Here is a 14,223-nt window from a genome sequence, read left to right as displayed (position 1 = left end):
CAGGGCTCAGACACGGGTTGATCTTCTGTGTCACGGGCTCCTTTGCTGAGCCAGGGTCACTTCATATTTTTGTGAAGAACAGCATGTTGCTGCACCCCCTGTCCTGCACATTCCCTTGAAGTGAGGGGCAGGTTACTGCAGAAAGAAAACCCTTATTTCAGTAAAAGCAACTCATCTCCTGTTCTCTTTGGGCGGGGGGTTAGTAGGATCAAGCCCTTGTAGCTGGGGTTGGCTGTGCATTCGCGCTCAGCAGGATGGTGTGATCACTGTTTAAACTGGCAGCTTTCTTGGGGGATGTTAGCAAACCACTTGAAATAATGATTCCCCAGTCTCTCTGGCTCACACTTGTATACCCACAGCTTGGGGTTTTGGAGCGTCTTTGCTGACCTCAAACGCTTCCAGTTGAGAAACGGACCTAGGTAGGAGGAAGGGCTCTGTCTTTTGGTAACTCTCTGCGGTTCCCCAAGGTCAGGAGAAGCTGCCTGTGACCTCCTCGTCCGTCCCACCTTCTCCAACCACCGCGTTCGCAGGCGGCGATTGGTGGAGCGGGAATCGTTCCATTCTCTCCTTCCCCGTTCCCACCTCCTTCCCCGGCTGTGGTTTTGTAGCCAGTCCAGGCTGTCTTGCATTAGAGTTTTTTGGCCTAGGCTTGAAAGCTTCTATACGCTGAGAACACTCTTGGGGCAGTTTGCTGGTCCTGTATTATTTAGTGTGTGTATCAAACAAACAAACAATGAGGACAACAGCTTTAGGAGGCTCTACTGAGTCCCTGATTATTTCCTGGAGATTTTATCTTTAACCCCAGCTGCTAACTTCTCCCAGCATGTATAATTTTTTTTTAACTCCTCATCTCCCAGAGTGTGCTATCTTTTTTTTTTTTTTTTGTTCCATCTGTGGTGATGGCTGGAGCTTGAGCTGTTCTGGCGTATTGGAGTTAAGTAAAAGGCATTAGGATCTGGTTGCCTTGATGTTTTTTTTGTTTGTTTTTTTTTTATTCCTCCCTGTCCCCTCCCCATAGAGCTGAAGTTCCCCCACCACTTCTTTTTTCCGTCCCAGCCCCTGTTCTAAATTACCCTGAGGAATTTAATCCAGAATTGCGGGCAGGAGCTGCCATTCCTCGTTTGGGACTCGTCACGTCTGCAGTGATTTTAACCTCCAGAGAGAGGCTGTTAGGGCAGATTAGAGCGGAGTGGCAGGAGCCATTGAAATGAGCCTTCGGGAAGGGATGGGAAAAAGGAATCGGGTCAGGGATAAAAATCCAAGAGGCTGAAATGTGTGTGTTTAGTTTTATTTTCATTCCATAGTGCAGCCTGGGTATTGCAACCTAAAGGGGCTCCTGAAATAGAAGCATCTTTCGAGGCGAGTTCAGCAGTAGAAAAGCACTTCAGAATGACTGGGAAGCAGGATAAAAATCCTAATCCCCTTCCTTTGTTGCAAGCAGCTTTACATCTTGTTTTTTTTCTTCTCCATAGGCCAGCAGCCCTCAAGACCTTCGGCTCTTCTATGAGAAAAACAAGATGCTGATGCCTAAGTAAGCATTCTTCCAACGCTGCTATTTTTGGCCCGCTTGCTTACTCTGTCTGTATTTTACACCTGTCTTCTTGCACCATGGGCTCCTCATGTTGGGGATACGACTGAAATGTTTGGCCCCCTGCCTCCCCATTCCTTAACCATTATGAATCCAGGAGCTGCCAGCGTCTCTCCCCCCCCGTAGCACTGTGACTCCTCCCAGCATTTGCAGGTAGAGCAGGTTCCAGTTTTCTGTAAATCAGAAAAACAACTTCCTGTGCCCAGGTCACTAATGGAGCAAAATGCGAACACATCTGTGCCCTCTGCACATGGCAAGTTTGCAATTCCCACCAGGATGGACAGATAAAGTAAGCACCATCTTTCCATTGTGGTGTGACCTGGCTCCCTAAATAAGTAACTTGCCATATAGTGTTCTGGGTTTTGTTGTGTTGTGATGTTTTGTTTTTTATTATGAGCTTTAATTTGATATTACTCTCTTAAATCAGAGCCTCCCCATCTTCTCTAGAGACTTTAATCTTTCTAGAGATGGGATTAAAGCATCAGATCCTCTTTGCATTAGAAAAAGGCTTTCCACTGGGAAGCTCAAACCAGTCACTGAATTGAACTGAGCTTAGCAGAGAAACAGACTGTTCTCTCAGTTTGCCACATCACCCGCTGCAGTGTTTGACTGGTGTGCGTGATGCTCGGTTTAGCTCAAAGCAGCAGGAAGTTCATCAGGCATCCTGCTTTTAGGTTTTGCTTGTTGACACCAGCGGCTGCCGGAGGTGGTGCAAAGAAATCCTGGTTTTGCAGGTCTGTGACAATGTGCAGCGTATTCTAGCTTTTTAGTTTTGCTTTCCCTGGCTGCTGCTTTAGTGATTGAAAATTACATTTTGATCAAAGTGTTAGACACTGAGCCTCCTGCTTTGCCTTGTTTTTGGTTGTAGCAGGGTTGGTCTAATGCAACTTATTTCCATTCTCACTGACATCTTGTCACACTTCTTAGCTTCTGTCATTCCTTGGAGATCTCAGACCAGCAGAGACTCCCCATGCCTGAACAAGGGTGATTTGTGCCCGAAAGCTTGCAAAGAACTTTTTCCCAACTACTCACTGGTCTAATAAAAGATATCACATCTACCCAAAGAACCCTGCCTTGCCCTGGGCACTGACCCCATGGGTTTGATGGAGTCAGAAGAACTTTTTTGTTGCTTTCCTGCTGGAGGCAGAAAGAGGCGCGGCTTTCCTCTTTGCCTCCCTGCACACCCCTAAAAATAAATCAGCACTCACCTAAGAGACTGCATGCTTTAACGACATAGAAACACAATCTGTTCCTTTTTAAAGCCTTCTCCCACAGTAGCACTATTCTGCCCCAATGCCATTTTCAACTGTTGTGAGTTGCTGAGAGAGAGGCTGACTTAATTAGAAATGAAATTCAGCCATAAGAGAGAGAGAGTGGCCATTCTTATTTACTTAGTATTATTAATCAGCTTTAATTAACAAAGCATTCTTAAAAAAGCAGTCCCACAGGCCTCCCTTGGACTACCATTAATCTGCAAACTAATGAACTTGGGTGATTTTTCTTTGCTTTTTTTTTTTTTTTTTTTTTAATGCAAACCACAATCTTTGCTGTTCCTTGAATAAACACGGATAGCTGCTGCCTCAGCTGTGCTGATGCAGGGCAAAACAAAAAACCACCCAAGAGCCCTCCATGTGCCCATCTAGTGCCAGGGTTTTGTTTCATTCTCTGTGGGGCTACTCAGCATGTCCCACCTGTTGCCCAACCCAGCGGCCTGGTCCTGAAAGAAGACATGCTTTGTTTTGGGCCATAGGGGTGGAGCATTAAATTCTCTGCAGAAAGCTGACATGACTACTGGCAGAAAAAATGCCTTTTTGAGGTGGGGACCCCATGCTAGTGGTAGCAAGCGCAAAGGCTATTGTAAAAATGCTGGTCAAAATAACTAGTATTTATCCTCCTGATTTGCACGACAAGATGCTCTGGAAGATAAGGAGATGGTTGGTTGTTCACGGCTTGGCTTTGGAAAACACAGCTGAGGCACTCGGAGGTGCAAGGCAGAAACAGCCTGTTAATCCGGACTGTCTTTAGTCTCCTTTGTTACCTTAGCCGTAACTGTGAACCTCCCTGTTTGAGGCTGATTTAAAAACACACACAAGCTGAACATGGCTGAAAAAACAGAGGCTAGCTTTGTGCTGAGTTATTTGTTTCCCACCTCTTCTGTGTGTGATGGCTAAGTACATTATGAACATGATCCTCAGAGGGTTGCATCCCTTAAGCACTAATGCATTTTTCAAGAAAGTTCGCAAGCGGCATTTGTACACGTACCTTTGTCTGCTCCAACACGCTGGAAATCCAGCCCGTCAGAGCAGACTTGATTAATTGAGTCTGTGGAGCATGCGAGCTGATGTGTGCGGTGCTGCAGCACGTACATTTGTATAAATGGCAAAATGCGCGCCAGCACGCAGAAAATGGCGGCAGCGCGCTTTTTGAACTAAAACGCCTTTGATGTGTTTTACTTCAAAAGTGCGCCACTGCTGTTTTTTCTCAGCGCTGATGTGCATTTTGCCATTTGTATAAACGCATGCGACGCAGCCCCGTGGCATCCTGGGTTGCTGCTCTGCAGTATTTTGGTGTTTTTCTGTAGGCACCACTCTTTTGACCAGATTTATTTGCAGACCATTGACATTGGCTGAGCCCAAACCTAGTCTCTGCTTAATGCAAGAGAGACCCCCCTCTGGGGTTCGAGAGAGCCCTCCTAGCCCTAAATTTGGCAGACGTGTAGAAAAGTTTTTGTGAGAGGGAGTGGAAAACAACTTCTCCTGCTGCACGCACAAGGCTGCTGGAGCGCCTGCAGCATCATTGTGTGTTCTAGGAATTGCCGGGTTCAAATTCCCACACGAGCAAGGCCCGGGACTTCATAGAAAAATAACTGGATCCTTTTAAAGCCTTTAAATATAGCCTCAGAGCTCCAGTTTCACTCTTGAACTGAGCAAGATTGTGCTAATGCTACTTAGCACTTTCTCCTCTGGCCCCATCTCCTTTTACTTTGTTTCAGTATGGGAGGTGGGGAGAAATGGGGGAAATAACACAGACATTAGGTGCTTGCTCAGTCGAAGACGGACGCTTGTTTTGGGGCCCATTAAGTCAGGGTGACCCAGAGAAGGAGAGCTGTCCCTGGACACGCAGCGTGCTCCGTGACGAGTAGGCAGTCGGCTCTGTACAGTTAACATCACTGCTCTTGCCATTACCTCGGCTGACCCCTGAGAGGGAGAAGCCTGGCAGACAGCAGAGACTGAGCTGGGCACAGCCACAATAAACAGCGCCAATGCCGACAGGCTCTGGATCCACCCAGCGTTTAATTTGGAGAGCTCTCCTCTGGCTGGGAGCGGCACTTGGCTCGTCGTTGCCCAGAACAGCTCTTTCTAGACACTGAGTGAAGTCAACTTAGCCGCGTCTGCTTAGGCAGCAGTTGAAGCATGTTTTCCCTTCCTTAATACATGTGCTTATGGTACACTGCTCACGGTGCTTCTGTGCGTCCAGGATTCGTTTCCATGTCTCTGCATTCACCTCCTCTGCTCGGAGGGGGAGGGAGACCGTACGGATTTTATTTTGCTTGCAGGCCCCGTGGCTGCCACTGAAAAGCGAATGCAGCCGTCATCCACATGGCATTCACATTTACCTGCTATGTCTCCTTCGTTCAGCATGGGGAGATATCACACCAGTCTTGTTCTAGGCGGCATAAGCCCAGATCTCAGTGGCACCCACCACAAGTACTGTTTAAGTGTGATCCCATAAAAAGTCAAATTAAGGTTTGATTCTGGTCTTTTGCAAACTTGGCTTAACACTTTAAGTGATTTAAAAATAGTAAGTTGGCAAAACTGTTTACTAGGATGCCATGGGCGTTAACTGGTAGTTTCCTTCAGGTAACTGCTCACTCTGTCTCTCAGCAATTGGTTCCTGTTGGCAGGGGGGCAGGATAGATGCTATTTATGTAGGGGATAGATGCTGTTTATCCTGTGACTTAATTTGGGCATTGAATAGGATGAGGTTGGAACAAGAGAGATGACTTTAGCATCAGCTTGGAAGTCGAGGATCTGCAGATGCTTTTGGAACAGGCCTTTAAAGAGATTACCCAGAGCATTAGTAATAACAACACTAGTGGTTTGGGAAGGCCACTAGGATGAAAATAACTAAACCTGTTCAGTTCTGAGCAGGGGACATCTTCTCTTTGTAGTCCAGCAGGTACAAAGTGGGATGGGGGGTGGTTTGCTTTTTCTGATCTTGAGACACAGGTTTGCTGTAAATCTAATTTTGCTCTTCTACTCTTCCAGCATCCCCAGAGAGACATCAAGCCACTTGAGGCAGCTGCTGCTGGGACTTCTTCAGCGCAACCACAAAGACCGCATGGACTTTGGTAAGAGTTGCTGAGCCTAGAATCGATGACAAGTCTCCGTGAGCTGGCTTTGCCCCTTCATTGCGATTGCATTCTGCACAGGGGCATGCGTGGTGCTTCAGTTGTCCTAGGGCCTGGGTTATATTAAAGCTGGGCCTTGGTACTGTAAAGGCTTGTATTGACCCCAGTGAAATTCCTCTGGTGCAGTATTGTGCCCTTAGGGATTAATATTAGGCTCCCATCATTGGTGCCCAGTGCTGAATATTTTTCCTCGTAAATTCTGGTTAGACAGGTACATCTATCCTTCCCTGGTCATGGACAGCCCTTGCAACCCACAGAGTTTCCTGGCACTTCTTACCCCTTTCAGGTATCTCTTCCAGGCATTCCCCCTAAGCCTCCATCGAGACCTTTTTTCTCAGTCCAGGTCCCTTCTCAACTGAGAGCAAGTGACCCCCTTTTAGCATGGGTACCAATTCCAGCCGGTCCTACTGCAGCCATGGCTTCTGCAGATCACATCTTTATTCTGGGCAGGATTTCATCTGGGGCCCATTGGACCCACATTTCAGGAGAGAACCAGGCCAACTTACCTCCTAACACATCTGTTTTGATCTTTTATTTTTACTTGGAGCAAAGCTGGAGGCTAAACCCTTTTCAACTGGGTAGAAAGCAGAAGATGAGCAGCCTGTCTCAGAGGGGGATTTGGCTGTTGTTTAATTAATTCCACCGCGGGGCGAGGGGAAGGAATAACGCAAATTAAAAGCTTTGCTTCTGTTGTGTTAGTGCCACTGGCACAATGGATCCGTTTCATCCGTCAGCCTCTTAGTGTTTGAACAAGAGCTGGCACTGTCTGTGCAGGTCCATTTACTGAAATGAGACTAGTGGGAGAGAAGCCACGTTTCATCTTTGTGCTGAGTTTGCTGCATGAGGCTCAGTGAATTCACCTTTGCCTGCAGAGCAGCCATTTTACCTCCGAACGCTGTGGAGGTACAACGTTGAACGCCTCTGCCTTACAGAGTCACGCGTATTTGTAAATCAGGGCTTTTGGGTCCATGCTTGGTTTGTTCCTTTGGATTTGTTGCAAGGGTTGTTCATTGCTGGACAAGGCACTGTCAGTCTTGATTAATCAAATGTGCTTTGCAATCCCTTTGTTATTTTTTTGTATTGGAGCTATCGGTGAAACCTGCCATCTGGCAAACCGAGCACATGGATTTAACCAGGACTGAATGTAACTGTCTAGTGTTGGCTCCAAAGGTTTGGATATGTAGCAGGGCACGTGGATTAGAGAAAATGAGAGAGAGAAGAGTAGCATTTGATTTTTATAATAGGTTTGGGCCTGTTTATGTCTTTCCTCCTTTTCAACATCATCTGTAAATTGTCCACCCACAGTGAAACGTTTACTGCTTCTGTTCAGTTCTGTTTTGTTATAGCTAATTCTGTTCAACATGGATCACGCTTTTCCCCACCGTGACAATGTGATACAAAGAGAAAAAGAAATTAGCATCCCCATCCCCTTCTCTGTCTACCATAGAGGAGCTTAAATCCCAGCCCCGACACCCTCCCTCAGACTAGTTCATGAACCACCAGGGATACCCAACTCCCAGGCTGAGAATCTTAGAGCTAAAAAATTCTTCAATACAGAGAAACCTTGGAGTAATGTACTTAAATTTCATTGCGGTGCAAATTATTCTTGGTCCTTATTACTATATGATTCTTCTTGTGCAAGTGAAGATTCACCTTTTTTACCTTGGGGTGGAGTCGCCTATATCCTATATATGAGCCTTGGCCAAATCACTACTTTTAACTTCTCCCTTTATAATTATGGTTCACACACCTACATGCTTCTGGCTAGGAGAAGTCCTTGTCGCACCTAAATACCACCTGTCAGTTGAGAAAAAAACTAGGCCTGTGCTAGATGCAGAACAAAGCCCTTACTCAAATACTTGTTTGGATTCCTTATCTCTCTCTTTCCCCCTGGAAGCTTTTGGGAGCGATCCCTCCTTGTGAGGATGCTACCCGGCAGTGCCCTCTTTCCTTGTTCTGGTGTTGAATGCCAAGCCATGGACTTCCATTTTCTCCTGTGGGCTTGGAAACTTCTTTATTTTTTGTCTAATACAGGCATGCTCACTGAGTCTGTTTTGTGTGTCTTTTTGCCACCCCCCCCCTTCTTTCTCTCTCGGCACCTATTATCCCCCTTCTTTGTTACAGGAGTGAGGGATGCAAAAGGGAAGGCTCCTGCATCTTCTCCCAAGATAGACACTCGGTTACGGAGTTCCGTGAAAATAATTGCCAATTGTCAAAATAATAGCAGTCCTTAGCCGACATAGAAAGATTTCTCATGCATTGTCAGATGGTATAAGCTGATGAAATTCAGTGTCATTGTCAATTTGCAGCAGCTGAAAATCTGGCCATATTCCTATAATAGGTTACCCCTGTGGGTTAGTCCAGATAGAGCAGTGTCATTGTCCTGTTATCCATAGCCATAAGCAAAGCAAGCTTTTTGATGTTCTCCAGACTATTTTCCCCTGCTCCATTTGAAAGATCTGCCTCTGGCCTTTAGGTAGTCACAGTGTCTTTGAAAATGTTGCTTTTGCATGTAAAATATGGTCTAGTGTTTGTACGTAGAATTAATTAGCCAAGAGCTTCTCCATGAAGACTGAGGTAGATTAATTCCATTCACACCCTGGGTGTCTCTGTGCAGATAAGCTTGCTGATCTATTTTTCATGTGTCTTAAAGTGTAAGGATGGGCCTTGAAGGAGCTACAACAGGTTCCTAGAACAGCAGTATGGGGTGCTTGCTAGGTAGAACATCAACCAAGAGGTTTAGAGCCTCGTCACCTCTTGATTTCATGATCATTTCACGGAAACTATGCAAGACTCGAAGTTGAGTGTTTCCCAGAGTGGCTGCCCCTTGATGATGATGATGATGATAAAAACAAAACAAAAAAACACTAAACCTTATAAAAATCCTGGATGATGCAACAGGAAATCTTTGCTGGGAAAACAAGTCGAACCACCTATTGTTAGTCAGAAATCAGTACTGGTCAGTGACTAATGCTGAACGATGATAGTTGTTGGCCAAGATATGAGGGGGCGGCTCTGCATGGAACCAGAGTATGATTCAAGGAAGGAGGGCTGAAAAAACATGCTGGAAAGTCTTTGAGGTAGGCCAGGAGCTCTGCAGGCCTTCCAAGGGTGACCTGCTGGCCTAAACCAGAAATGGGACTTGGATACCTGTCTGTGGTGTTAAGGAGAATCCAGAGCATTGTGCATATGTCTTTTGGTGTCTGGAAAAATCAAGTGTTCCCCTTAGCTGTAGGACTGGTTTAGCCAGTGGTTCTCACCCTTTTTAGGCTCAAGGCATGCCTCCTTAGATTCAAGGCACTCCTGGATTTGAGGCACCCCTTAGAAAATCCCAGCTCTTAATTTTTTTTTTTCCATTCAATTCTTGACTACAGAAAAATAATAGAGCAATTCTTCTGTTGCAAAGAACTTGGAAAGACCACCCCAGGTCGGAATGTTTTTAATAGCCTGGATCCCCTTTTAGAAACTTGGATCTATCTTGTGAATCATGTTGGCCTGGTTATGTGTGCAGACATTGTGTGGTACCTTTTGACACCCTTGAAAGGATCTCAAGACATCCTGGTTGAGAATCACTGGGTTTAACCATCCAGACAGTGGGGATCTCCTGAGGCTGCAGGTTTAATTGAGACATGGGAGCACTCCTCCATGAATATTTATAGTGCATTTATGAAAAGAGCATGAACTTGTGCGGCACAGATGCTGCTTTGTGCCAACTTGGAGCTCTTAGATGATGCTAGTTTGCAATCCCTGAGTAATTAGGAGACCTGTCTTTTCCTTCCTGGGTTTTCCCCTTTATTTAATACAGTCCTCCACCATTTGTCCCCTAAATCCCAAACATGTGCGGATGCACACACATCCCACTTTCTGATATGTGCCCTGGTCTCCTCCATGGCACCCTTCAAAAGGATAATTCCCAGTCCCCAGCTGGCATTGCAGAAGAGTTTGCTGCATTGGGGGAAGCCATCTGGAACCTTGCAGCTGGAGGGTTGCGTTAGATTATAGGTTGTGCCCCCCAAATAAGCTCCTCTTCTTCTATTTTTTGCTGCAGACAGCAGGCTCTGATAGAGTGCTCCCAGGCATTGTAGCTCTGAGGCGTTCAGTGAAGTTGTCCATCTCTCTCCTGTCCTGGAGAGATGGGAGAAAAACAGTCCATACTAATGGTCCTATTCCTTCAGTGCCTTGGAGAAAGAGTTGCCCAATGACAGGGAGCCACCAAAAGAATCAGGATAATTCTCCCTTTATCATGGATTTGGCAGGGGCATTTTCTCCCCTTGGTCCCCTGCTATCTCCTATGTTTCCTTCACAAAAGTGCCATTCTGGATGTTGGATAATACCCACCTGATCCTCCAGGAATCTGGTTTAGCCTAGGTGAATGGAGAAGACCATAGACATTGCAGACCCAGATAACTTCACAGCACTCAATAGATTGAACTGACCCTCAACCCAGGTCAGCTTCTTAAAACACTATTAAATACGATTGCTGAACATGGACATTCTCTGATCCAGGGAATTTGACTATGGAAACTGCTCTAGAAACACTGAATAATTTGCACAGATTTCAAAATAGTTCAGACACACGATATTTTATTTTCATTGAACTTTTATTCCTCTCTCTTTCAGATGAGTTTTTCCATCACCCATTCTTGGATCCAAGTGCCTCAATGAAAAAATGTAAGTGGTGTGTTTTTTCTAAAAAAAGTAATGTTCCATGATATACCTTTCCTTCACTGCTATTTTGGAAAAGAGAGGAGTGGGGAAAAAATGCTGGCTTTGTATTCCTTGTGATTACTTGGGCATCGACTCAAGATTCACTACACAGTTGTATCCGAAGTTTTCAGGTTTGCAGCTGAAATGTGTTTGACTTTGTTGAATTATCTTCAAAGGGTAGATTTTCTTGGCCCATTTAAGGGTCTAAAGCAGAAGCAAATAGCTTTTGTGTGTGTTCAGGTGGCGTCTTTCTCACAAATAACTGATGATTACAATTGCTTGTAGGTGAAGAATAGGGTTATTTTGTAATCCTCTTTCTTACCTGCACGCACAAGACAGTTACTGGTCGAGATGTAAATTAACAAAGTTATAGTGAAAATGTCCTCGGTGCACTGTCCTCTCTCCATTTGCTATGCTGCAGTGAATGGCAAGCTCAGGAGAGCAGTGCTGTGTTGGGCCAAATCCTGCTGCATTGCTTCAATCCAAATTCTTCCAAGCCCTTGTGTTTTAGAAGGGTTTATTTGAGGTTTTCTTGACCAAACCCAGTCGAAGTTGACAAACATTTAATGCTGAAAACGCTTCTTATCTTTTATGGTCAAAACCTCAGATATCAGTTATCCAACCCATTGTAGTGATGACTCAAGAGACTCCATTTACATTGAAACAGTGAAATTAGGCAATTGGAAGTGATGCTGTGGTCCAGCATCATTTCTAACCTACTGGGTATCTGCCCTCTGACCAGGATACCAAGCTTTGTGAGGGATCTGCCAAGTATATATGCCTTTTGCTTTGGTCAGCTGAACTTGTACTAGGCCTGTCGTCTCCTGTTTTAAAAGTCAGAGCCAATATTTTCAGCAGCAACTGATTGGGGGAAGCGGGGCAGCTATTTCTGGGGTGTCTGACTTGAAACACCTTTAATGAGGTCTCACTTTCTTAGTTGTCAAGGTGTCCACCTCATAAACACTGAGAAGACCTAACGTTGCTTGTCACTCTTGACCATCCTGGCTTGGGTCTTCATGCTTCCAGAGCAGGGTTTAATGCTTATCCCTGATACAAATTTTAACTGTGTGCTTAGGTGATCCTGCGGTGAGCAGGAAAAGATTCTTCTGGTTTAGGGCTGCTAACAAGCCAGCCCGGTCTCTGCCTTCAGCTACACCGTCGCCATGGGGGGTGAGCCCTTTAAAACAAGGCCAGCCTACAGGCAAGAAAAGACAGTGTCTGCTTAGGGCTGCTCCCAAGCCAGCCCGACCCTCGGTGCCAGTCACATCACTGCAGTGGGGAATAAGCCCTTCAAAGTCTGACCCTCTGGCAGACAGGGAAGGATGCATTCAGCCCTGCCCTGCTTACTCACCAGCCCGGCACTCGGCTCCAGCTGCACCATCACTGCTCAGAGCCCATCCAGTACAGCAGGGAACCCCACGCAAGCAGGAACAGATGCTCCTGGTTTGGCCTCCGCTTCCAGCTTCTTCTCCACCTTCGCTGTGTGGCAGCCCAGGGCACCGCCGCGAGCAGAAGAGGGTTGTCCCAGCTCAGCCTTTGCCGCCCGCAGCACCCCGGCGCCTGCTGTTGGACACGGGCCCAGTAAGACAGGCACAGCCACGTGCAGGAAAAGTCTCTCCTAACCAGAGACGAGTCTCCAAACCACCTGGACACCTCTGCCTCGGGACGCAGATGCACAGCGTGGGGTACTCTCCAGGTAGGAGAGATGGGTATTGGTGCTAAGGAAAAGGGAGGCATTTCTGCCATTGTCTCCAGAGATCTTGGACTATTTGTAAGAGATCTCTCATGTGCATAGATGACTCTTTTAGACTGCCATGGAGGTCTGAGCAGTTGGCCACAGCCCTTTGCAGTGGAAGCCTTCAGCAGGCTCAGAAGAGCGTGGCTTCACCAGCTGACAGCCAGGACGAGGAGGGTTGATGCTAGCAATTGGAGTCCTTTTGTTCCTGGGCATAGGAAAGAGATGGGAAGATCCAGTTTATTGGGGCTAAGTCGGGCATGTGATATTCGGTGTCAGTCTCAGCTGGAGCCCCACCTGAGGGATGCAGACCATGCCTTGACCAGAAAGATCCCTGAAGACTTATACATTTGAATCTAAGGTCAGGGTCTAGTAGGGCTACACTAAGACTTATTCGTTCCTGAGGTCTCCTGACTTTGTAGACAGAAGACGACAAACTGGGCAGGCTGCTGCTGTTGGAGGGCTATTGTTCGTCCATCTAGATGCTCAGTTCTGTATCATGAGGATAGGAAGGAGTAAGGCGGTGTAGTGATCCAAGTAGTTGCATCCGAAGGGGAAGTATTCCTAAAGTGGGTTCATTAGAGAGGCCCCAGGGCAGGGTAATGATGAGTACAGACACTGCCCCCTCACTTTGATACTCTGCAATGAAGTTACCACTGACTTCAGCAGAATCAGGACTGGGACGTAGTCCTTGCTTTGAAGACCCTGGGATTTTGATAGCAGAGATGGGCAAAGAGGAGAACATCACCCAGGTCTCCTAACTCGGGGCCTAGTGTCCTGTCCAGAGCTGGTCAGAACTTGGAAATGCAGGTTTCCCTCGCTTTATGCTGTACATGCATTCCTGGAAAATGGTGCATAACTCAAATTCCCATAAAAGGAACCCACTTTTCAATGTAACAAATAGGGATACTTCCCAAGACCTCGACTGTACTGACCCCCAGACCTATTTCTACCACTTTTACAAGATAGTTTTGGTACTCACCAACAGCAGACAGTACACACAAGCACAGGGTGGTGGTGAATGTTACCATCATGGGGACAGCAACTACAGAAATGTGTTGCACACAACGAGCGAGGGAGCACAGATCCACACAGGAGACTATATTTTGTGGTGCGCATCACTCCCACGATGCACCGCACAAAGCGTGTGACTGCGGGCTGCCACTGCACCGGTTGCATAAAGGTGAATTTACTTTGCATATAACAAATTTGGTATAAAAAGGGTCATTGCATAAGAGTGAATTCGCACGTACAGAACCCACACAAAGCGAGGGAAACCTGTAAAAAATAAAATGGATACAGTGGGCTGTTTCAGCTTAAGACATGTCTTAATATGCACTGCTGGCATGTCTTGGAGTGGCAGGGGAAACAAAAAAAGTAGTATAGCAATGAAAAAAAAATCCCAATCGTGGAAGGCTCATCATTCTGAAATGACAGAACTCCTGGCTTGAAAAATTTATTTTCAACAAGAATTTTTGTCAGACTTGACACACTTTTCTGAATGTTTCCATTTCAACAAGAGCCTTTTATTTATTTTTTAAAATGGAAAATGCTTTGGACCGAAACCACTTCCTCCATAATTTTTTATCCTCCTAACATCTTGAGGGATGCATCCAACCTGTAATCAGTCAAATCCTCCTCCTCCCCAGCCCTACCTGCTCCCCACAGCCTGTTGTAAGAGCTCTCTCTTTACCAAAGGCCTTGCCACGAGGAGTGGGCTTCAAACCTTTTAAGTCAAGTGGCACAAGTTCTTGGCTTTTTTTTGTTTGTTTATTTTATTTA

The 14,223-nt window shown here is 46.1% G+C and overlaps 1 protein-coding gene across 1 annotated transcript in view; it reads left to right on the top strand.

Moving 5' to 3' along the window:
* The window catches only part of ULK1 (unc-51 like autophagy activating kinase 1), a 91,127-nt gene that overhangs the window by 40,055 nt on the left and 36,849 nt on the right, over positions 1 to 14,223 (top strand). Inside the window, 3 exon segments of the mRNA XM_025195649.1 lie at positions 1,473 to 1,531; positions 5,857 to 5,939; positions 10,620 to 10,670. Of these exon segments, the coding sequence (XP_025051434.1) occupies positions 1,473 to 1,531; positions 5,857 to 5,939; positions 10,620 to 10,670 (193 nt within the window).

Source organism: Alligator sinensis, unplaced genomic scaffold (genome assembly GCF_000455745.1).
Source record: "Alligator sinensis unplaced genomic scaffold, ASM45574v1 scaffold628_1, whole genome shotgun sequence".
NCBI lineage: Eukaryota > Metazoa > Chordata > Crocodylia > Alligatoridae > Alligator > Alligator sinensis.
Note: the sequence above shows the minus strand (reverse complement) of the source record. Positions and strands in the feature narration are given on the sequence as shown.